Source organism: Manis pentadactyla, chromosome 6 (genome assembly GCF_030020395.1).
Source record: "Manis pentadactyla isolate mManPen7 chromosome 6, mManPen7.hap1, whole genome shotgun sequence".
In the NCBI taxonomy this organism is placed as follows: Eukaryota; Metazoa; Chordata; class Mammalia; order Pholidota; family Manidae; genus Manis; species Manis pentadactyla.
In genome coordinates this window covers 24,845,012-24,871,530 of record NC_080024.1, presented here as the reverse complement: position 1 = coordinate 24,871,530, position 26,519 = coordinate 24,845,012, and the positions used below count along the sequence as shown (strand labels likewise).

The window sequence follows — 26,519 nt, the reverse complement described above, 5'->3', positions numbered from 1 at the left end:
CTGTTAGTGGAGATCACCTGGACAGTGAGACTAGTCAGTCAAGTTTCCAGAACGGCAGCATGTCTATAATCCCCATCCTTGCTTGTTTGCAGTCAGCACTTACCTTGCTGAAGGAAGTTAAGTACAAGGTGTTTAAACCAAGTGATTCTGAGTACGATTTCTCTTGGTACTAATTTCTTGTCAAAATCGTGAACCTACATCCCTGTTTTGACTTTGAAGTGCAATTGCTCAGAATAAGAAGAGCTTTCTAATATGACATCTTAAGTAACCAAGACTTAAAGAGGGACTTGTATAAATTAATTTTGCCTTAATTAAATATTGTTAGCTTACTAATAACAATTTATTAACTATGACAAAAAAAATCAAAAGATCCAATTTTTAAAATGACAATCCTCCCAAAAATAAGGCTTGTCCTAGGAAAAATATATTAAATTAGGCCAAACTTCTCTACTGATATTTGTTCAACTAGGAAGACCTTCTCTGTAATTTGATTCCTTTAGACCAGGGTGGCAAACTTCTTCTGTAAGAGGGAGATAGTAAATATTTTAGGCTTTGTGGGCCACTTTAGTAACTGCTCAATTCTGACATTAGAGCATGATAGCACCCATAAATGCATGGGTGTGACTGTGTTCCAACAAAACTTTGTTTACAAAAACGAGTAATGGGCTGGATTTAGTCCATGGATCACAGTTTTCTAATCTCTGATGTAGAGCATGTTTTTGTATGCTTACTATGCTTCCAAATGGATTGTTTGATAAAGTGTTCAAATCTTTGGCTTCTATTTAATGGGTTATCTTCTTATTGATACAAGATCTGTGTCAGACTATTCATGTTGGGAACACATATAACTCCCAATAGCTTATTTTTCATTTTCCTAAGGGGCCTTTGAACAACAAAAGATTCTAATTTTGATGATTCCCAGTTTATCAAACTTTCCATTTGTGGAAAGGTATTTTCATGTCAGGAAATTTTTCCCTAACAAAGTCATAAAGATTTATTCATGTTTAAAAATCAATAAGTTTTAGAGTTTTAGCTTTTAGGCTAATAACCATTTATATCAGTATCCCCCAAAATAAAATATTTAGGTATAAGTCTTACAAAAATATGTGCAAAATCTGTATGAGGAAAATTATAAAACTCTGATAAGAGATATCAAAGAAATAAAGTAGATATTCCATGGATAGAAGACTCAATACTGTCAGTATGTCAGTTTTTCCCCAAACCAATCAAATCCCCAGTAAGTTACTTTGTTGAAATCAAGAAACTAAGTCTAGAGTTTGTATAGAGGCCAAAAACCCATACGGAACACAATATTGAAGAAAAAAAACAGTCAGAGGACTATCCATATTCAGGACTTAGTATAAAGCAACAGTAATCAGGACAACACAGTATTGGCAAAAGCACAGATAAAATGAACAGAATAAAGAACCAAAAAATAAACTCACATAAATATTGTCATCTAATATTTGATAAAGAAGCAAAGGTGATACAAAGGGGAAAGTGACTGTCTCTTTAATGAATGTTGTTGGAAAAAAAGGTTCACTGCAAAACAATGAATCTAAACATCAACCTTACACTTTCTGCAAGAATTACTTCAGAATGGATCACAGACCTAAAAGTTAAACAAAACTACAAAACTCCTAGAAGATAACACAGGGGAAAATCTACATCACCTTGCATATGGTGATGACACTTCAAGTACAACACCAAAGGTATGAATCATGAAAGAAACAATTGAAAAGCTAGACTTCAATAAAGTTAAAACTTCTCTTCTAAAAATTCACTGTCAAAAGAATGAGAAGACAAGCCACAGCCACAGGCTGGGAGAAAATATTTATGAAAGCTTATCTGATAAAGGACTGTTATCCAAAATACACAAAGAACTCTTAAAACTCAACAGTAAGAAATGAATAACCCAATTAAAAAATAGTCAAAAGGCTTGACCACTTCATCAAAGACAGATATATGGTAAGTAAACATATGAAAAGATGTTCAACATCATTTGTCTTCAGGGAATTGCAAAGTAAAACAGTAAGATACCACTACATACCTCCTAGACTAGCCAAATACAAAGCTCTGATAACCTCAAACTGGCAAGGATTTGGAACAATAGGAATTCTCATTCACTGTTAGTTGGGGTACAAAATAATATAGCTACTTTGGAAGAAGTATGGGAGTTTCTTACAAAACTAAACATATACTCTTATCACATGATCCAGCAAATGCACTTCTTGGTGTTTACCTAAATGAACTGAAAATGTATGTCTACATGAAAACCTGCATATGGATGTTTACAGTGTCTTATTCATAATTTTTAAAATCTGGAAGCAACCAAGACACATTTCAACAGGTGAATGAATAAATAAATTAGTCTACATCCAGACAATGGAGTATTATTCAGTACAACAAAGAATTGAGCTATCAAGCCAAGAAACAGTACGGAAGAAAGTTAAATACATATTACTAAGTGAAAGGAACCAATCTGAAAAATCTACATACTGTATAATTCCAACTATATGAAATTATGGAAAAGGCAAAACTATGGAGACAGTAAAAAATCAGTGGTTGCCAGTTGAGTTGTAGGGGAGAACTTAGTAGCAGAGTGAAATTATTATTTAGTGAAGCTATTCTGTATAATACTACAATGATAGATACATGTCATTATACATTTATCCAAACTCATAGAATGTATGATTCTAACAGTGAACTCTAATGCAAACTGTGGACTTTGGATAACAACATGTTTTATAAAAGTTCACTGATTTTAGTAATAGTACCTCTGTGGTAGGGGATATGTTGATAGGTGGGGAGGCTGTGAGTATGGGGAGACAAGGGGTCTTTGGGAACTCTATTTTCTGCTCAATTTTGCTATGAACCTAAAACTGCTCTAAAATAAGTTTATTAGTTTAAAAAAATACAAAACAAAGGGCTTATTTTAAATATTACTTCCTTCAACTATGTCCATATGCCACAATATATATGTTTATCCTTTTGTAACTATTAATCCATTTTGCAATTACACTTTTGAATTTATGTTCTTCCCTTATGACAAACTCTCACTCAAGTATTGCAATTTCTCTAGGATTGTGTTTCATTCAGTATTTTCTTTGTTCCCATATAAGTAAAATAAAACAAAATCAAACTTCTACCTATTTCCAAAGTGTAGAGAATTTAAAAGGTAATAAATGCAAAAACAATGCCAAATTCACATTATACAAATGTAAAAGTACTCTTATTTGTACCTTATTAATGAAATATTACTTGTCTCTACTCTGTGAATGTTCATATTGAGTTTATACTCCTATTTATCCATTCCTCAAAAGGATATTCATCACCCAACTTCTTTTCTTTCTACTGGCAAAATTGGAAAGCACAAAGACAACTATGAGTATTCATTTCTGTGGATCTGCAAGAGTTACTTCGTTCTGTTCTGTCTTTCAATCTGTAAAGGTTCACCTGACAACATGTAGCTAAACATCAACAATTCTGCCTCCTTTCTAGGTGGATGTCTGTATTTGTTTAAAAAGATTTCCTTACCAAGACCGCCAATTTACATACTGAAGTAAAAAACTTAAAGAAAATTTGAATATATGAGGACTAATCTAGGGAAACAAAGGGATTTCTCTCCCAATACCCAACACGGTTGGGTGAACTGGAAGATACCGGCAGGTTTCATCAACTAAGACAAGAAACTGTTATTTCCCCCTTTTTACAACCTTGGAGGGCAACATGTCTTTGTCAACATCTGAGTTTACCCCATATGGACTGTGTAATAAAGTAACTGATCATTATTTCTCAGAAGAAAATAAAAGAAAAAAAAATGCTAGAATTCTAAGGCCTTACAGATGAGAGGTAACATAATTGTAGCAGTCTGTCAGTGACCCACCCACATTCCTCCCATTTACCAGCTTAGCACACACAGACTTGACTTCCAACTGCCAGCATCTGTTTCTCTGACTGAAGGCTTTTGTTGCTTGAACCTGCTTTGTAACCCAAGGGGCAGAACAGAAGTGCTAGGGAATTAGCACAACGAAGAAACTGATGGGATTTGATGTACAAATACTCAACTTCCTCACCTTTCAAATGAGTTAACTCATTTATTCATGCTGGCTCTCCAAGTCACCCATGGAGTATTAATCTAGTCTTCCACAGTAGTAATTTGCTTGCAAGGACACTCACTTACTGTCAAATAACTGCTTTATTTGTATAGTTTACATTTACTTCATCTATCTGCAGGATAAGATAGATCCAAGGAGAAGAATCTGATACAGATGGTGAAGAATAACCATAACCTTTGTTCAGTGTCACAGAATTAGCCAAAATCATAACAAGTATGCCCAGAACCTACGTTCCTTCATCAAAGAAACAGAAAACCTTGCAGAGGCTGAGGGGTGGAGTAGGGGGTAGTTTCCATTCATATTATAGTACAATATCTCAAACCTACAAAAACATAAAATACTCCTATTATCCTTTCCTAAGAAAACTGACATTAAAAAAACTTTTAATGACACCATCTCTTAACCCAGTTATTTTTTAAGTATATCAGTAATGTCATTATGAATTAATATACTGCCTACATTTTTGTAGAGAAAAGAAAAGGGGAAAGTGAAATCTATATTTAAAATAACAGTGGTAATGGTGATGGTTAATGTGAGTGCTTTCCAATTTCCTAAAACACTGACATTTTCACAGCTAAATTACCTGATCAGAGCAAACGAATTTATTTTTCTTATCAGGGCTACCAACTTAAAAAAAAAGGGCATTTATAATAACATAATGTTAAGTATTTTAAGATAAATATAATATAGTTTATTAACTTAAAAAAGTTGCAAATGTTAAATATTATAAAATAACTACTTTTAAGTATCCATATATTGGCATGTTTCATTCATATGCTGAATACACACTCATTTTGGTCTAAGATTTATAAGATACATCTTGTGGCCAGTTTACTAGAAACAAAGGAAGAAAGGAGGGTGAAATCAAGTAAAGATAAACTACAGGATGGAAGAAGAAAAGATAAACATGTAGAGAAAGAAATTTCACAGATTGCCAGCCCCAATTTTTATAACTTCACAAACACACATATACAGTAAAATTCATTCACTCAATAAATACCAAGAAACCACTTAAAATAGACAGTGCTAGGTAGAGGGAATACAATAACAGAAAAAGTAGCATTCCCTTTAAAGCTGCTTAAAATTTAGCTGAAGTCAACTTTAGTAACACACTATACACCTCATGATTTAAGATGAGAAGTCTATTCACATTCAGTAATGAAAATTTAATTGTTAATGCTAAAAAATTTAGATCCACAAAATGCATATTTAACCTATTTTATGCTTACGGTTCAATTCTGAACTTTATTCATTAAAAATACTTAACTACATTTGAAAAATGAGAGTCCAGAAATGTAAAGAAAAACAAACTAAAAAGGAAAAAAAAATTATGATGATAAATGTGAGTTTTGGGGAGGTATATAAAGTCAAGAAATGTCAAATAGAGGTCAAATAGCAAAAACCAAACAAAAAGCCAAAACTATCAAATATTCAGTGAAATAAAAATTCAGTTATATAAATTAAGTGGTATTGATTTGAATCAGACAAGTTTAACCTTAGAACAGTTATTTAACCTCTAGGAATATAGATATGAACTTTAATAACTAAGGCATAATACTTAATAGTCAATAAAGCAAGAGGCTAGAAATGATCTTAAAGAATTAATATTAAACTTTTTAGATTCATCATTTTCCTGAAATGTATGTGTAGTGTGTGTCTCTGAAGCCCTTTCAGATGATTATAGGAAAAAGAATGAGAAATAAACTTTCAAAGCCTGAACCCAATTTTTTTCCATGCTATTTCACTTCAATTTTTCTCAATAAACTGGCAAAGTAATATCCATGAGATGAGTATTACTTATGCTTGGCATAAAAATTTCTTTCAAGTTTGAATTTCCCCATTTGTATATATTTTATATAAATGTCAGAGCTTAGTATTCTTTCATTAAACTCAAGGAGTAAATACAAACAAAATGTTTTGACAAATTAGCATATATATGCTTGATATATGCAATTTTTTTTAAGTTTACAATGTGGTTTCCACCCTTATTAGGTATTTGGTTATTAAAACTATTAGATATTAGCAAATCATATAGGAAAAAATATGATTTAATGATAAACTGTATGGCAGAGAAAGTGCAGTAGATCAATGAAAAAGAATACTAAATGAAAATCAAAATAATCTAAGAAGACATGATTTTCTTATTTCTAGCTTAGAAAAACCTACCTGTCAGTTCTTCTCAACAACAAAAAAGTAAATAATTTACTGAATTAACCTGTTAAATTTTATTACGTTGAATTACTTCAAAAGCATTATAAATATGAAAATTGGAAATGTCTGGACTTCATTCTGAATGTCTGCTTAATAATCTTGTAGCTATAAGCATCAATGATATCACGCTGACAAACTTGCATGGTCCAATAGAAAGAGCGTGGGTTTAAACCCTCACATACATGGGCAAGACTGCTTGTCCCACTACTTACTTAGCTTTTTGACTATGGGCAAGTTACTTAACCATGCTGAGCCTGTTTCTTCTTAAGTGAAATAAAAATAACAATAACCTCCCATGGTTGGTGAAATGATTAAATAATACATAGTATGTAAAGTGACGAGCACAATGCCAGTCAGAAAAATATGTGCTCAATAACTACTAGTTCCCACATTCAAACACATTTCAAATAGATAATAGAACAGCAAAAGACTAGAATGCTCATTTTGCTTTTATGAGCAATATGCTAATATGCTAACCTATTAGTAAAGAATAATGTGTTCAGTTTTTAATTCCATTATGATTCTCATTAATCTTTGAGAATTTGATAGAAATCATGGACTTCTTCCTCCCCAAATGCCACATATCCACCAGCATTTCACATCAATTTAGGGACATTAGCAGATACCCTGAAAGCTTGATTAAAACCTATGTTCTATCTGGATATTTAATTAAAATGCATTCAATTAAATAAAATTAAAAATTCAGTTCCTCAGCTGTACTAGCTACATTTCAAGTGTTCAATAGCCACACAAAGCTAAAGCTTAGTAGCTAACACAGAAACAGAACATTTCTATCATCTCAGAAACTTCTATCAGAGCTGTTCTGGAGTGTTAACATAGTGTAATAAAATTATTTTTCCTCTGTGTTTTTGCTTTGTTCTGGTTTGTTTTTAAAATATACAGATATAGCTCTTTGAAGTAGAATCCCAAGAGCGTAAAGGCTATGAGTATTCTGTCCACAAATGAATCTCTAAGGTCCAGCATATAATAAGCATTCAATAGGTATCTAATAGCTGACATTATAATTTTGTTTGGTTATGTTAATCTAGTAGAAATTGACTAAGCTGGTAAAGACAACAGTTGAAAGCTGTGATATGAGTATATGAATAGTAAAAAAAAAAGAGAAGCAGGTCAACTTATATATACATACTCTCAACTGATAACTCCTGAAGGCAATGAGGGCTCCCTATGTTGCAGGCTGAATTTTTTAAATTTAGCTGTACATATTGGCTAGATCACTTAAGTAAAATTTTAAGCCCTTTTCATAGCCTACTCTATTCAATAGGAAAAATGCTTACTTATAGCTAATTAGTTTTTATTAGATAAAATAATCATTTAAAAAATCTAGGATTTATTCTAGACAGAGCAGTTGAGTAATTCACAAAGGTTTTATAACTTAAGAGTATGGTGTTAAGATTTTAGAAAAATGTATTTCCTTTTAACTTATCTTGAAATCAAGGTGCTATATTAAAAATTGGTGCTATATATAGAACAGTAAAAGGTCTAATAATAATTTTGCACTTACACTGCCACATTTTTCCTAATGGTATATTCATCCAAATCATCATCAGAGCTGCTATCAGTTGCATCAGAATCCAGACCCTCTTCAACATGAGACAATAGCCCTGTAGCAGACAGTGCAAATCTTTGAATTTCTGCAGCTGTACGCCGTGCAAAGCCATTTTTTGTATCATCCCACAGTCTATTCTCTGCAGTCAACATGTTGACATCTGGCTTAATTTCAGTGCACTTAGGTAAACTGTTATCCAAAATCGTAGTAGGTTCATGGAAGGTCTTCATTTTGGGGAGTTGATGTTTCATAGAAAATTTCATTTGCTGACCATAGTGCTTAACAACATGCTTTGCCAGGAGCATTTGCAAATGTTTCTGAGTTCTTCTAGCCTGGCTAAGTAAGATTTTCTGTTTGCTTACACAATGAAGTAAACGAGCATTCACTTCCTCCTCTTTTTCAGCAGCTGAGAAACAAATAGGCACATTTAAGTGGCCAGGCCCAATATTCTTTTGAGCACAGTGCAATACACCCTTTTTAATCTCAGCATCAGTAAGTTTATTCCAAAGTGCATTTGTTTGGCATTTACAGCTTTGCAGTTGTATTTTATCTACATTAGTGTCTTTGGTTTTATTCGAATCCAAAATAATTTGTACATCTGTCATGCACTGGCTTGCAGTATCTTCCTTTTTGATGAACTCTTCAGAATGAGAATGACAGATTTTACTGAGCTGAATGTTGCTGCCATTACACAATACATTTTTCAGTTTATTGCAATTGGGTTCCCCAAATTTCTTTTGTTTATAATTCTCATTGTATTTACTTAATGTAGAATTAGAACTCATTAGAAGAAGTGTCTGATAATGTTTTGAAGACTGAGGGGAGCCAAAATGTTTTAAATTCACAAAATTAGTGTTAAGTGTAGGTTCGGGAGTTGGAAATCCCAGTATCTGACAGAAAGTATCTCCCTGTAGCTTTTCATCATCTACAGCTCTTGGACTTCCCATGCATAACATCTTGTCAGACTCCATGGTACTTGGTAAAGATGAAAAGCAGATACCCTTTGCTGCTGCTGCTGCCTCCCTCAGAGCTGGGGTCATGGCGAATCCTGCAGATAATTACTGGAAACCTAAAGTAATATAAAAACAAATGATCAAATATCTAGAAAGAAGTTTTTGCTTATACATTTTCCAAGGGCAAAATTTTTAATATTTCTGATTAACACATGAATGGAACCAAACTCTTATTTTCAAACTCTGCTCTTAGCTCATAAGGAATTCAACAGGGTCTATTCTTCATTATATGGACCTAATACACAAAATTCCAATTAAAGTTGCACATTACCTAACCAAATAAGTGTTATACAAATTATTGTGGATCTAACATCAAGATCCCATTTTTTTTACAATGTTTAGTGAAGAGTCAAAAGAAAAATTTCAGCCTGGGATTTGGTACTCATACTTGCAAACATGTCAATCCCATACTTTAAGAATTACTTTTCTTTATAAAAAATAATAAATTGCTCAAAGATGCCGCTTCTCAAGTTAAACTTCACAATCTGAACAGTATTAACAACGAAAACTAAAATATGCTAAATAATGCTAGAAGATGTAAGTGAACTGAAATATAAACAAAAAGTATATAATTTCATAGCTGTTCAAAATAATGTAATAGCACAAACTCCCCTAAACTGCAATGTGCAAAATGTTTTCCTGAAAAAGTATCTGCAATGATTTTTCCCTTTTCATAAGCGCACAGTCATCAGTTATCATTATAAAAGTTGCTATTCTTACCTGAAAAATAGTGGGGACTGTGACAGATAACCACTAATAATTAATCCCATAATTAAACACATTTCATTGTATTTTACCAAAATAAAACCATATATTCTGATTCATGGCAAATGTTAAGCCAGTACCATTAAAAATTATGAAGACTGAATAGTTAGTGAAAAATTTTTATATCATTGACTATTATAAGTTTTTGAAGATACTTTGCAACTATGACACTCGTAGTTTTTGTTTCAAAGCACATGACAGTAAAGAGTCATTTAAATGGCCACCCTCCCATATTATATGTCCCCAGGTGCTAACCTTAACTCTACATCGTTCATTTCTATTTAAAAACGCAATACCAAAAGCTGATTCTTTGCAAAGACTAACATGAATGATCAAAAGGAAAAAAAGGAGTAAAACTTTTTATGCAGTTAAAAAAAAAAACATACACAGGGTTAAAGGCAAGTGAAAGACTGACTAGGAGAAGGAATCTGCAACATATATAACAAAGGATTAGTATTCAGAATATATAAAGAACTCCTAGAACTGGGCAAAGTATACAGCAGTCATGCACTTCACACATGATGATATACAAGTGGTCATTACACATATACTAGGTCTCACTAGTAATGAAGGAAATGTAGATTAATAAAGCAAGAGACTAGTTTTCCAATGACCAATCTGAAAAGAATGTTTTAGTCTGAAAATGTCACTTACCATGGGAGTACGGATAAATAAGATTTCTTACATGTATTTGGATAATAAATTGATTCAGTACTTTGACAATAATGTGGAAAATGTGTTTGTCCAGGTGCACAAGAAAGCAGTATAACAGCAATACATTATTTCAAAGCACCCTAAATGTTTAACAGTAGCAGACTACATAATAAACATGGTGAAACATGATATAGTAGTTATAAAAGAATGGCCTGGACCTCTAGGTTTTAATATGAACAAACCTCAAAAACAGTATAAAGTTAAAAAGGAAAAAAAGTACAGCATATATATAGTATGGAACTACATAAATAAAATACAAGCACAAAACAATTCATGTATATGTACATATATCTGTGTGTTTACGTGTTTGTAAGAATAAAAAATGAGCCAAAGAATACCCACCAAACTTCTAAGAGTAGTTGCATCAGGTAAGTTCTGTTTCATGGGAAACAGAACTAAGAGTGGTGGTTTAAGAGGAGTTGAGTTTTAACTACAAAATTTTGTTACCTCAGGGAAAAAAAGTAAATGCAAAATTAATGTTGCATTTCATTCTTTGTAATGAAAATACAGATGTTTGCCTTTTTTATACTTAACTGTATAATGTCTCAAAAAAAGTAGAGTTCTGTACAATTTTCTCTCCAAATTCAGTATGTCTCAAAATTTTTATTCTTATATATCTAAAAAATAATAAATCCTATATATAAGATTCCCATTTATCCTAAGTCCCCAAAAAAAGGAAATAAAAAATGATTACTAGATTTTTAAAATATATATTTTACACTCAATTTTTATGAGAATAGAGAAATAATTATAAAACAAGCTAGTATTAGTAATTTTTTTTCAATATTCAATGTGTCACTTTAACAAACTCAATGACCTTTATCTTTTAAATATATAAAAAAATACCTAAAATAGTATCTAGATAACTACACTGTTCACTAAGGAAAACTGCGTTAATCACAGTTCTTGCTGATGATATAGTCATACCCCAAAGATATGTTCTATTCCCTGCCTACTCACCTTCTGAACCCTCTCAAACACTCAAATATATAAAGGGTGCTAAGAATGTAAGTAAACTGGCTATCAGCAGGGCAGAAAATGTCATGAGGCAGTAGAGTTCATTACAGGCCCTAAATAACTAAATATAAGGGAAAACTAAAGAGAGGTAGAAAAAAGATATACAGATCAATAGCTAAGAACTAGAGTTGGTAACAAAAAATGGTAAGAAATGTAGAGATTAAGAGCTCGCTAAGGCACATTTATGGTAGAGAACTAGAATAAAACACACACACACACACACACACACACACACACACAAAAAAAAAAAAAACTGTTGAGATCTCTTGGGCTTATTTGATATGACAGACAGCTTTGAAAATGATCTTAAAGTCCCCATCTCCTGGCATTCACATCCTCTCCTCTTGAATGTGGACTGGATTTAGCGAGTTGCTTCTAACGAACAGAATGCAGCAAATGTGATGGAGTATCACTCCTGGGATTAGATTATAAAGAGACTGGGATTAGATTATAAAGCTTCCATCTTGTCACCCTCTCTCACTCCTGAACTGTGGGATGCCAGCAGCCATGTTGTGAGATGGAAAGATCCACATGACAATGAACTAAGGTCTCCAGCCAACAGACAGCAATGACCTAAAGCCAACAGGCATGTGAATGATTTGAGAAGCAGTCTTCTCCAGTCAAGCCTTCAGATGACTGCAGTCCCAGTCAGCACCTTGAGTACAGCCTTGTGAGAAACCTTGAGCCAGAGGCATCCAGTTAAGCCATGCCTAGATTCCTGACCCTTGGAAATTGTGAAATAAACATGCCTTAAGCCACTAAATTTTGGAGTAATTTGTTACATAGCAATAGATAGCTAATATACTTGGATATGAGGACTTTTGGGTTCTAGTCTCTGGAAGGCCCAGCCACATCACAGTTCCTACTCTAGGACTTTACCATAAAGTTCCTCTATATTCTATTCCCAAGTGTATCCTTATAAAAAATCCTAGCCTGAAAGTCTCTGTACTTTGCAACCAAAAGAAATCATGAAAATAGATGTTTCCTATAAATAAATAAGGACTGAATTTTCATATAGTTTTAGCATAAAATGTAAGTGCATTTATGCCAATTTTCTAAATTATTTAAATATATCATCATTGTGTATAACAATGTTTCCTAACTGATTATTCCAAACTCTACCACTTCTGACTACCCCCGTATTACATAAACTATACTTATCACTAATATTTCTAGATCTATGAAGTCTTGGATTTTTGACCTTTTTTTTTTTTTTTGTGAGGGCATATCTCTTATTTATTGATCAAATGGTTGTTAATGACAATAAAATTCTGTATAGGGGAGTCAATGCTCAATGCACAATCATTAATCCACCCCAAGCCTAATTTTCGTCAGTCTCCAATCTTCTGAGGCATAACAAACAAGTTCTTACATGTAGAACAAATTCTTACATAATGAATAAGTTACATAGTGAACAGTACAAGGGCAGTCATCACAGAAACTTTCGGTTTTGCTCATGCATTATGAACTATAAACAGTCAGTTCAAATATGAATACTCATTTGGTTTTTATACTTGATTTATATGTGGATACCACATTTCTCTCTTTATTATTATAATTTTTAATAAAATGCTGAAGTGGTAGGTAGATACAAGATAAAGGTAGAAAACATAGTTTAGTGTTGTAAGAGAGCAAATGTAGATGATCAGGTGTGTACCTGCAGACTATGTGTTAATCCAAGCTAGACCAGGGCAATAAAACATCCACGTATGCAGAAGATTTCTCTCAGAACAGGGGGGGTGAGGTTCTAAGCCTCACCTCTGTTGATCCCCAATTTCTCACCTGATGGCCCCCCTGCGACTGTGCCTGTCTTAGGTTGTTCCTCCCTTGAGGAATCTTACCCGTCTCTGGCTAACCAGTCATCTTCCGGGCCATACAGGGAAATGTGAAGTTGGTAAGTGAGAGGGAAGCCTTATTGTTTGAAAAGGTTAGCTTTTTACTTCTTTGCATATTTATGCCCTGTGGCTTCTATGCCCAGCATTTGTCTTGAGGTATCTTTACCACTTGGAAGAATTATGATACTCGGTAAATTTGATATGAGGCACGAATTCTATTTAAGGGTTGTAATTAGGAAGGAAGAAGAAAAGCTATAGAAGTAGCAGGCGGCAGAAAACATGGGAAGATTGATTATTTCTTTGACATATCTTCTTGTAGAGTAACTTCAGCATATATAGGTTTTAAGCTACTACTTAAATTGCGCACACACATTAACATAATAGGAGTATAGTTACATAACCAAAGCATATCTGTAATTACCAGCCATCTCCAGTGAAACCAAGAAAACCAGTTAGGCACCTTAGGCATTTGTGAAAACTTATCTATGATATGGTGGATATTGTCCAACTGAACTTGAACAGTCTGAGAGAATTCAGATAAATTAGAACAACCCATTCCTGGGGACTGTTCACATGCCATATGTTCTTTTAACAGTAAATAGTCTGTAGTTGTAAGACTTTGGAGCGCTACAGTTTGCACTTCTCCAAATTCTTGGTTGAGTTCCAACAGTATAGATCCAGTCAAATTTGTTGTTTTACTGTATGCACAGGCGACCATTTTGTTAACTGCAATATTGTCAACATGCAGAAGTATCAGACATAGAGCAGATGCTCAATAAATATCTGGCAAATAAGTTAAGTGGTTATTGTTATACTTAGAATAAAATCCAGTCATCCTTACTGTGGCTGACAAAGTTCTAAATTATCAGGTCCCTGACTACTTCTACAATTCTCTCCATGAAGTACTACAGTCTAGAAACACTGGCCCCTTACTATTCTTGAAACATCCCAAGCAAGTCCCTTCAGGGAATTTGTGCTTACAGTTCTATCAGCCTGGAACAATTTTCCACAGATAAGATGGCTGGCTCCTTCACCTCATGCTTCTGCTCATCAAAGAGTCCTGACTTGACCAATATATTTAAAATACCTTTAGCCCCTCAATGACTCTCCATTCCTTATGCTGCTTTGTTCCTCATAGCAGTAATCACTACCTAACATTCTTGAGAAGAATATAGTTTAAAGGCAGAACTCTACTTTGTTAAATATTCTAATCCCCAGCACTTAAAACAATGCCTGGTACAATAGTAACTGACAGATACTTGTTGACTGAATTAATAAACAAACAAACAAATGGGTCATGACTTTTAAAGGTGGCCCAGGTTTTACACAGTAATGAATAGTAACAACACCTGTTTCAGTTATTTCTAAAATAAACCCATAGCAATATATAAAAACAATTAATAGGTCACAACCCAAACATGGCTTATTCCATAAATATAAGACCAGTTCAACATTAAAAAGTCAATCACTGAAATTCATCATATCAAAAAATACAGTCTTAATAAAGAAAAATATGATCTAAAGAAAAAGCATTTGACAAATTTCAATATCCATTCATGATTAGGAAAGAAAATAAAACTCAGCAGATTAGGAAAATGAGGGAAATTGCTTAACCCGATAAAAAGTATCTTTATGGAAGCCTAAAAATCACTTCATAATTAATGGTGAAAGGTTGAATATTTTTGCCCTAAAATTGGGAATAAGGCAAGGTGTCTGTTCTCACCACTCCTATTCACCATCATACTAGAAGTCCTAGCCAGTGGAACAGGAAAAGAAAAATGAAATAGAAAGCATACAGATTGAAAAGTAAAAAAGCAAAACTGTGTCTATTCACAGATGAAATGGCTTTCTAAACAGAAAATACTAAGGGGTTTATTAAAAAGCTACTAGATATAATGAGCTTACTAAGGTCACAGATGTAGGAAATGAAAAGACAAGATAAATGAACTGGAAATAAAAGTTTTAAAAACAATATTGATTCCAATAGCTCCAAAAAAAAATAACATACCTAGGTATGAATCTAACAAAATATGTGCAGGATCTATATATTTTAAAAAACACACAATAAAGAAAAAACAAGGAAGACCTAAATATTGGAGTGATACACTGTAACAATTAGATTACTCAGTAAGATTACCATGTTAATTCTTCTTAAATTCATCTATAGACTCAACATTATCTCAATCACTATCAGAATTTTTTGCTGATATCAACAAGCTGATTCCAAAATTTATATGGAAAGTGAACAGAACTAGAATAGTCAAAACATGAAAAAGAATAAAGCTGAAGGATTCAGATTACCTATCTACTTACAGTAGTCAAAGTAAGTGTGGCATTGGCAAAAGAATGTGGACACACAGACCAATGGAAGGAATACAGAACTCCAAAATATACCAACAAACATATGGTCACTTGATTTTTGACAAAGATGTAATGGTAACTGAATGTAGAAAAACTTGTTTTTTTCTTGACAAATTGTTCTGGGACAATCAACATGCATCAATATGAATCAATGTGCAATAAACTGAGCCATCATAACCCATACTCCATCATACTTCATATAAAAATGGTTACATCCATCAGAATGATCATAAACCTAAAAACTTAAACCATAAAACTTCTAGGAAAAAAAAGAATGAAAAAAATCTTTGATATTGGATTAGTCATAAAGATTTTTTTAGATATGACACCAAAATCTTTATTTAAAAAAGAAAAAATGTGATAAACTGGATTTCTTCAAAATTAAAGTAAGTACTAAATAAAAAATTTTTTAATTATTCAAAACATAGTAATTTGAGAGACTGTGACATATATATGTGGAAGATAAAAGTTCAGGAATTAGTAGAAATCAGATGTGCATACTCCTAAAAAAAAATCACTGAGTTTACCAGTCAAGTGAACTCTGAATAATGCTTTCAACCATTACACAGTTCCAAATTGTAATTATTTTCGATCACATATTATTTCATTTTTATGCCTAATGGACTACTGGTTAGAGACAAAATGCATAAGGAATACTGATTTGAGGACATAAAATAACAAATAATTATGCAAATTTACCTCAAGATATTTCTATTAGTTCCATAACCTGTATTCCATATGATCACAATTACTTTATAGCACTTAAAGGTGTCTCGAGTATTTCAGAAACCAATTTAAAAAACAAGAGAGTGAGAATATCTAAATATAAGAAAAATCATCTGGTTTTCATTTGGGTATAAAGAGTATCCATTCCACAATGTTACTAATAGAGAAGTGCTTGTGAATAGCAGCTGAAAACTTCTTTCATCTTATAAAAATAAATAAATAAATAAAAATTTCCAAAAAGTACAGGAAAAAACAGCTGACTTTTTAAAGCAGAAAATGAAGAAACAGCCAATTTGAATCAGAATATAGTTTGTCTATTTTTTGTAGAAGCTAGATTTTAACCTCCATTTAATATATATTTGACCTAAAACCAAATATTCAACAATTCAGTTAATATATTTATTGAGCAATGTGTAACAGACACTATAGTAGGTACTAGAAAGGTGGCAGTGAACTTGAAAAAGTAAGATTTCTACTCTTAAAGAACTTGAATTCTAGCAACTGGTAGATAAAGAACAAATACACAAACAGAGTATCAAGTAAATAAGGGTTCCACATGGAAATTAAACAGTTATCAAGCACGACTACACTGGAGTAGGAGTTTAATCTTAGATTTGTAGATGAAGGTCTTTGTGTTGGTGATTTCTGCCTGGAGACCTAAAATGACATTAATCAACCAACCAAGATCTGGGTTAAGAGACAGCCAAGGAAAAAAAGCAATAGAAAGCTTTAAAGCAGGAATAAATTTGGTGTTTGTGGAATAAAAAATGACAAAAATGTCTAGAAGATAATGAGCCAGAGAGAGACAGATACAGGAGGCAAGATCAGAGAGGTAAATAGGGTCCAAACCATGGACATTTTATGTGTCAAAGGAAAGCCAATGAAGAGAATTTGTATGAGGGAGTAACATGACCTTTTTTGGCCTTGAATTTAGATTTTTATTTTTAAAAATTACTCTGGCTGTTCTGTAGAGATAAGATTTGTTTTGAATAAAGAATGGAAATCACTTACAAGAAGAGAAACAAGCAGGGAGACCAATTAGAAAGCTGCTGAAGTAACCTAAATGAGAGGCAGCACTTGGTGGCTTAGACTACCAAGGTAGTAGTAATGAAAATGGATGAATCTAGGTTATGCTTCAAGGTAGAGCTGACAAAACTTTCGATGACCAAAATTTTATGGGGCTTAAGGTAAAGAAAGCAATCAAGTAAGACTCCTAGGTTTTTAACTTAAGCACTAAGTGATCAGTGTTGCTGTTTTCTGAAATAGAGTAGGCTTGGAAAGGCAGAGGCTGAAGGAAAACATGTTAAAGTTCTGTTTGGAGCATGTTAAGTTTGAAGTGCCTATTAGCCAACCAAGAGCAGGCAGCTGGATAAACAAGTCTAGAGTTTAAGCAAGAAGTCATAGTTACAGATATTATTTTAGGGAGTTACTGGCATATAAATAGTATTTAAAGCCAAAAGACTGGAGGAGCTTATCTAGGGTTAAAGAAGAGAAAGGTACCCAGGATCAAGCCCTAGGGTTCATTCACATTTATCTGAGCAAAGGAACAGGACCTACAAAAAAGAGCCCTGAAAGGAGACTTTAAATGTTCAGTTAGTGAGGTGAAAGGAACTTCCAGAGTGTATGGAATTCAGATATAAAAGTGTTAGAAAGTTTTAAAGACAACATGGGCAACACTATCAAATACTACAGTGAAGTCAAGTGGGATGAGGATAAACAAGTGGCAGATAACATATTACTAAGAAATCCATGGAAAAGTACTGCTTTCTCTTCATTAAAAGTAAAACAAATACCTAATTTCAGCCTGTACTAGCTTTCGACTAGTAAGGGTAAGGAAAAATACCCAACTCCAGCCCCCTCTAGCAATCTGTCCCACCTAAAAGGAGGAAAAACTGAGAAGCATTTGTGAAGTTCACAGCCCATAGAATCCCTAAAAGTCAGACCTAATCATCAGACTATAGAATACTTCCCCATTCCCCACATTTTACTCAAGGCCTATTTGCCAGAGTTCCTTTTATCCAGTATATTATGTCCTCTCATTCAACAACAAATTACAAGGCACACTGAAAGAGAAAAACACAGTTTGAAGAGACAGAACAAGCATCAGAACCAGACTCAGATATTTCAGGAATGCTGGAATTATCAAACCATGAATTTAAAAGAACTTAAACAACAAATGATGATTAATTTGCTAAGGGCTCTAATGGAAAAAGCAGACATGTAAGAATAAATGCATAATAAACAGAGAGATGAAAATTCTAAGAAAAAATCAAAAAGAAATGTTAGAGATCAGTAACACTGTAACAGAAATGAGAAAGCTTTTGATGGGCTCATCTGTAGACTGGACATGGCTGGAAGAAGAATCTCTGAGCTGGAGGATATATCAATAGAAACTTCCAAAAGTGAAAAGCAAAGAGAAAAGAGACTGAAAAAAAAATGGAACAAAATATCCAAGTACAGTGGACAACTTTAAAAGGTATTAACATACATGTAGTAGGAATACCAGAAAGTGAAGAGAGAAAAGAACACAAATATTTGAGGCAATAATAACTAAGAATTTCTCCAAATTAATGTTGGCCATCAAACCACAGATTCAGGAATTTCAAAGAACACTAAGCAAGATAAATGCCAAATGTAAATTAAATAGCATATATCACTAGATATATGAAGCACTGTATTAAAATTATAATATGTGAAATTATATACAATAGCATACTTGCAACAAATGATAGTTCATTTAAGAACTTTTACTAAAAAATTATTTACCACATATTTTTCCCACTAGGATGAAAGCTATATAAGGCAGGATTTAAATGTTTTCATTCACTGCTGTATATCCTAGCATATTGTTTGGCAAAGAGCAGGCCTTTAACAAACATTTCTTCAATAAATTGCATTCAAAATAATAAAAATATTTTTTAATTTTAAGGAAGGAGGTTCATAAGAAGTGAAGAGTCTTAAGGCTAGGAAAAAGAAGTATAGAATATTGCTGTCCAATAGAAATATGATATGAGTGCACATATAATTTTTAATTTGCTATTGGACATATTTTGAAAAGAAAAAAGAAACATGAAAATTATTTTAATTTCATTGAACCCATTATATACAAAATATTATTACTTCAACATGTGATCAATATAAAAATATCTTGATGAGTTGTTTTACATTCTTATGTGTGTGTGCTAGGTCTCAAAATCCAGTGTTTATTTTGCACTTAGTATAAACTCAGTTTGTACTAGCCATGTTTCAGGTGCTCAATAGTAACGTGGTTAAGCACTATTGTACTGGACCATACAAAGTATATGATCACCCTAAGTAAAAAGGAATCACCATTAATTAAAATATTTCAGTCTGTGAAGTTCTTAGCTAAACATATTATTATTTTTAGATTACACAGAAAGAATATGGAAAAGGCAAATCCTCAAAGAGTTTTCTAAGAAGCATCTAGAACATTCAGCTTCTAATTATTCAGTTTCTAATTATGCACATAATTGTGTGTGTGGGGGGGAAGTATTTAGATCTTAGCTAAATCTAAGAAATTTCTTTCCAGCTACCAAAATAGTGTACTCTATTACAGGAACCACCATCATCTTTGATAATTTCAATATACAGAAGACTCGGCACAATTAAATTCCTTCTATAAAAGACCCTAGTCTAATGGTAATAAACCTTCAAAGAACCTGGAAGTGATAAAACTGAGAAGAAACTAAACTTTTGGCCACATATGCAGAAACTAAATAATAAACTCACAGGACGTAAAAAGCAAAACTACAAGTTAAGAAACCATACCAGACCCTTACAAAGAAAACTAGATAATTAATCTGATTATCTGTCAAGAGGCAACTGTTCTAGATAATCCAAAAATCCACTGTATTTCCTGGGCATGAATTTCACTTTCACGTTTTTACAACAGAGATTTCAACTTACATTCCAGTTTAACTTAAAGAAATAATAATAATTCCTTAACACATCTGCAGCCCAGAATTTTGCGGGTGGCAATAAAATAAAATAAAAACCAATCTGTTATAAAACTGTTAACAAATAAACCACCAAGTAAATAACCCTACAGCAGACAGCCCAGATCTCAATAATATATTCATTTTTCTTAGCAGTCTAATAAATAACACCAACCAGAGAGAGAATTTCAGTAAGACAAGCGAAAGTATATGCCTGTAAATAAACATTTTAAAATGACAAAGAATCAAAACATTTTTTTTTGGTTATATTGTTTCCTTATTATAAATAAAATAAAATTAATTCAGAAAATAAAATGGGGGGAATTGTGAAGTTAACTCTATACCATAAATTCTAATTTTTGGTATACAATTTACTCCAAAGAACAGTTGTGATGAATTCAGGAAGAAAGCAGTTGTTCTGATACTATATTACTACAAATAAAAAGTTATTGTCTACAAAGTATTTCCATTAGTGACTTAATCTTTATTTTTAAGTTTTGCAAATCATATATACTTATGAATTTAGCATTAATTAAATGCAATCTGATTGCTTGGACTCATGAGATATAGTAAATAACACCATGTCATCCCACAAAAGCTGCATGTACCTAGACAGTACAATGTCAGTAATCACTGAGTTGACCCTTGATCCTGATACTTTGTAATCAGATCTTTACAAATTAATATATAAGTCACACACAGCAAATTTTTGGCATACATTCTAAAGAAAATAAAAACTTTGCTAATCTAGTCTATCTTCAGAGTTTAAACTGATAATTTAGACAATCTAGATAAGAACCACCCTTCCTCCTGAGCATGAACATTAAAAATTGAAGACCAAATCTGAATTTCCATCCCCTAAAAAACTGCCCCAGATTTTGACTATAACTTACATTCTAGCATGTATGTAATATTCCATATAGGCCATGGAAAATATCCTACCCAAATCTACCCCTGAACATTAAACATACTCTTTCAACAGCAATCTGGATAATACCAATTCTCTTAAATGTAGTAACAAAAAAACAGAATAAAATTATCAAAAAGAAGGCAGATTCATACTTAAAAGAAAAAGACTACCAACAGAATTTTGAGAGGGGAGAACCCTGAAGACAAATTATTTCCATAGTTAAAACTTAAATGTGCTTCAGATAGCTGATTCTAACAGTCAGAGAAAGAGTAAGGGAAAAAAAAACAAATTTAGCAAAATATGAGAAGCTCTTTCAAACATTACTGAAATATAAGAGGACTCACAATTTCTAATCCAATAAGACAATAAAAGTAATGACAGAAAGTTTACGTTGGTATAATTTTCTCTCTCAAAAAGAATAGGAATTACGGAAAAGTATGGAAGACAAGTATGTCACGTTTTCAAGACTTCTTTATGCCACATTCCAGCATTCTCATTTTACAGCAGAGAACATTGCAGTAATTGGCATGACCAGGGCACAGTTAGCCCAGTACTTGGTATTCAATAATGTTTACAGCAAGAACTTGTTTCACTCTGAAAACTATGCCTAAAAAAGGAATTCTCTTTGAAGAGTAAAGGAATTTAATTAAAGATAAAGTCACTTGGGTGGCCACATAACACATCAAACAGATCATACTTCAAGCAGAATTATTACTATTCAGTGATAAGTGCATGACTCATAGGAATATAAATGAGGAGTGTGTACCTCAACTTGGATCAAGATATTTACATTTCGAAATGTACTATTAAATTTGCTTAGTCTATACATTTTGGCTCTAATTTAAATCCTGTAGTTAAACACTGATTAAGGATCTACTAACAAATAAAGAAATTTTTCATTACTTTATAAAACATGCTTGAGAATTCCTGGTCTTATAGGACTGGTAACAAACAATACATGAAAAGTTCATAAAAAATACTAACAAAGCCTTGATATTATAAAAGAATGCATTTTCTCCCAATTCTGCAATAGAGAATTGTCACATCCATATATAAACAAAAAGTGTTATCTAAAAGCCTAAAATATTATCAAGTATTAAAAAACTTTTATTCTGAACTGTCTTCAGATTTTCATCATAAGACTATCAATAGCCAAATAAAATATTACCATTTTTGTTAACATTTATTGGATGTTTAACCTACATGGACAAACGAGCACAGTTTAGTGAAATCTCTCTTCAGGACATTTAAAGGAAAAAAACAGAAATCTTTTGGGAATTATACACCTTCCTTGCCTTTTCAAATCAAACAAACTGAAAAGAATGCAAAGATTGTACTGATGACACAGGGCCATCATTATTTACACTATTCCATTATACTCCTCTATAATGGAGTAAGGACTTTAAGGACAGAGGTATAAGACATGATACACTTTATTTTATTTTACTTTTTATTAAGGTATGACTGATATACACTCTTATGAAGGTTTCACATGAAAAAACAATGTGGTTACTACATTTACCCATATTATCAAGTCCTCACCCATACCCCAATGCAGTCACTGTCCATCAGTGCAGCAAGTTGCCAGAGATCCACTATGTCCCTTCTCTGTGATACACTGTTCTCCCCGTGATCCCCCACACCAAGACATGATACACTTTAAAGTCAGTACATTTTGACTGCTAATTCGCTATTAGCTGTCACTTCTTTTGCAAGCGGCTCCATTCCTCCCACTTTACAACTTGACAAATCTAACTGGTAAACAATCCTAACCACAATTGTAAACCTAAAACTTTCTGCCTCCTTTAACTATCTAATAACATGTCTGAATGTAAAAGGACAGGAGAGAGAGAAACAACTGAATAAAGTTATGAAAATAAAAACTACATATATGACATACAAGGTTTATGCAGTAGGTTAAACGCAGTAAAGGATGTCATAGCAATAACAGGTGGCCTAACAAAAACAAACTGAATGCTAAAACAAAGGAACTTAAGACAGTAGTTTTTTTTCCCTTAACACAGAAAAAGGCTACAAGTGAAACTAGAATGATCAAAGCGAAATTTGTAAGTGAATTCCACACAAGACAGAGAAACGTACAAAGGGAGTATCTAAGTTTTCAGTTTTCATGATAAATAGCATCAAAACTGGATGGAGCTATTGGATAATGCAGCAGTTGGGACAATGGGAAGTCCCTGGACCTTTCAGAAGACAACTGTGATAAGATCAGTGAGCCCCCACCTAAATGTGGAAGTACTCAAAGTAATTAATCAAACAATAATTGTATGTTGCCAACAATGTATTGGGTAAACTGAGTAACAGAAAAAAGCTGAACACAATTTCCTGATCTTTTAAAGGTCAAAAAAGTAAACATTAATAGCCAACTGGCAAGTATTTACTAAAGACCCACTAAGTGATTTGCAGGATGTCAAATATGAAATGTATTCCTCTATAGGAAAATAAAATAGATATATCACAGACATGAGTGAAAAATACTTTAAATGCAAATTAAAGCAAGTTTTTTCATTTTAATGCTAATATCAGATGATGAAGAAAGATGTAATGTGAGGCACACTCATATACTATATTCACATAAATCAATACAAAATTCTGGAAGGTAATTTGGTGATAAAAGCCTTAAGAAAAACATGCACGCACACACACAAACCCCAGAATCCCAAACCTAGTAATTCCTCTTTTACAAACCTAAGAGGCGAAAATTTTTTCCCCCGTTTTGTAAAACTATTCTTTTAGTGAAATGTACAGTATGAAAACATTAAAAACATCTCAAACATCTGCCAATAGGGAAAATTGTCAGTATGAGCTGCATGATGCAATGTTAAGCAGCCATTAATTTTTTCAAAGACTATTCAATGACATAGGAATGTTTCTGAGGTAAAAAGTTAAATGAAAATAGCAGATGATCCCAGTTTTAGGAAAAATATACAAATATGAACAGGAAGATATTTAGAGAGAAATACAAGTTCTTTGTATTCTTATGTGCATTTGTCTTTATTTTCCAAATTATAAGACTAGTTAACAAAAGAAGCAATTATTTGAAAAGGTACGTATCACACACACACAAAAAGTAAAAAATCAGTATGATACAACTGGCCTGCATTTGGAAAAATTTTCATGTGAAAAACTACTCCAGAAGGGCTTGGAAAAAGAACTAATGATAATCTAAACTAAAACTATGAGGAAATGGTAGCAACCCTGATACACTAAATAGGCGGAAACTGCGGGAGACTCAAATAGAACAGATTCTGAAGATATTCACATATATCCTATTTAATGATTCATTCATTGTTCATATTCTTCCAAGTGTGTTACCTTACAAAATAAGCTGTTATAAAACCGTTACTACTTGGCAATTTCTCTATTTGTAGTGTTGGTAAAGATTATAAATAACTTTACTAACACAAAGCATTTGATTCTCCTAACAATCTCTTCAGGAAGGGACAATATCATGAAACTATTTACAAAAGGAAGCAGACTGACATCAGAGAGGTTGTGACTTGCCCAAGGAAGCGGCTAGTACGAATTGGAAACAGCAGAGACCGCTCACTGCTAAGCCTCCGTTTCAAGCAATCTACATTCCAGAAACCAGGCTTTTCTTCATTATCGAATTATTTATAGAGCCACTTTTTCCCAGTCACTGCCGGCTTTTCCTGCAATACTGGTAAATACCTCACTTGGATTTTGCGACTCACAAACCTGCCCCATCCTGTCAGTATTTAAAAAACATTCCTACAGACCGAAACTCAGCATTAAGCTAAGCAAACTCTTTAAGGAAAAGACGAAGAAATCTATCCTCTTAAATCCCGCCTGCCGACTTAAGTTTGGGGGAGTCAGTAAGGAATGTGCTTCCCCCAGTTAAAAAAGAAAACATCAGCCCCTCACAACCCCAACCCCGAACGGCCGCCCGAGGGAAGTGATCAGCTCCGGGCAGAGCGGGCCGGGAACGCACAAACACTTCTCTCCAAGTAAAAAACATTGCTAGAAGGTCCATCCCGTGCCTTCCCTCCTGGTTGTAAAGCTAACTTTCCAGTGGTTTACTTAACGACCAGAGCATGGTCTTTTATTTCTTGCTACCAAACACCACATATCCTCAAATTTTCCAGTAACGTCGGTCCCCTTCAGCACACCGAGAAGCGACACAAACTTAAGGGAATTCCTGAATAATTCCCTAGATTCCCCTCCATCCTAATTCCAAAGGCCAAATGAACCTTTGCCTAAAATAAAGTATGAAATAAATAAAACCAAAGTCACGTCTAGCAGGGACGTCTCTGCCTCACAACGCCACCCGAAACAAGCCTTCGCCACAACCGCACCCGGGAAGGTGCGGCCACAAGAGGAAGGGGCGAGCCTAAGGAGCCACGTGTTCAGCCTTCTGCGCACGCGCCAGCCACAACAAAAGGGAGACAGGCCAAACCCCGCCCCTGTACCCACGTGACCGCGCCAAGAGCCGCCCTCACCCCTCCCTCCACCCCTTCTCTTCGCTTCCTCAGCTTCGGCCAAGGCTGTTGGGTTTAGCCGTTTAGATTTGGCTGCGGTCCGACCCCTTCCCTAGAGCGCGATCCTGTGGTACCAGTCCAAAAGCCCAGAGGACTTGGGGGGCAAAGGGGCTGCCAGTCGGCCGCCTGGTCCGCAAGTCCGCCCGGCAGTCTTCTCTGCTCTCCCCTCCCCGCGCTGCCTCCGTCCCCGGCAAAGGAGACCCACCCCGCTCAGCCCGCCGCTGAGACGCCGGCCACTCGCCTGCTGGGGCGCCCTGGCTCCCCTCCGCCGCCGCACCTTCGGTCCGGCCGTGGTGGGGGCTGCTGAGGTGATCTTTAGCTGCCCGCCCGCCTCCCCCAACCCGGGGCGCTGGTGACTCGTCTCAGAGCGCGCTCCACTCCCGCCCCGGCTGCCGCGGCCGCGGTTTAACAGTCCGCCTGCTGCCCGCAGCTCCGGGCAGCTCGGGACCGTACCCTGAGGTGGAGGGGCCGAGGGCGGGGCGCAGCGCCAGCCAATGGCAGCAGGGGAGGGGACGCGCCATGCAAATAAGCGCGGGTGGCGGGGAAACCCCGGCGTGGGCGGGGCCTGGAGAAGCGGCTCCGAGCGTTCTGGAAGCGGCCGGAGAGCTACGCCCGAACCCCGCGGCAGAGTCGTGGCGGCTGCTTGGGGCGGTTCCGCGCCTCCTGCTTGCTCCTTCCGTCTAATGCCTGCCAGCCGGGAAACACACACACAAACAAACACACATTACAAAAATACGGCCGGGCGACTTCCCACTCCTGCTGTGCTATTTCTGTACCACCGTGACAGGGGTGCTTTACGCCCTGCC

General features: G+C 34.5%; 1 protein-coding gene across 1 annotated transcript in view; it reads right to left on the bottom strand.

Annotated features, from left to right (window-relative positions):
• Positions 1 to 26,107, bottom strand: part of KANSL1L (KAT8 regulatory NSL complex subunit 1 like) — a 118,899-nt gene extending 92,792 nt beyond the window's left edge. Inside the window, exons 1-2 of the mRNA XM_036926868.2 lie at positions 25,955 to 26,107; positions 7,855 to 8,968 (exon numbers count right to left, since the gene is read on the bottom strand). Coding sequence (XP_036782763.2) covers positions 7,855 to 8,939 — 1,085 coding nt within the window. The 5' untranslated portion in view covers positions 8,940 to 8,968; positions 25,955 to 26,107. The remainder of the gene's footprint in view (positions 1 to 7,854; positions 8,969 to 25,954) is intronic.
• Between the last annotated feature and the right edge of the window lie 412 nt (positions 26,108 to 26,519).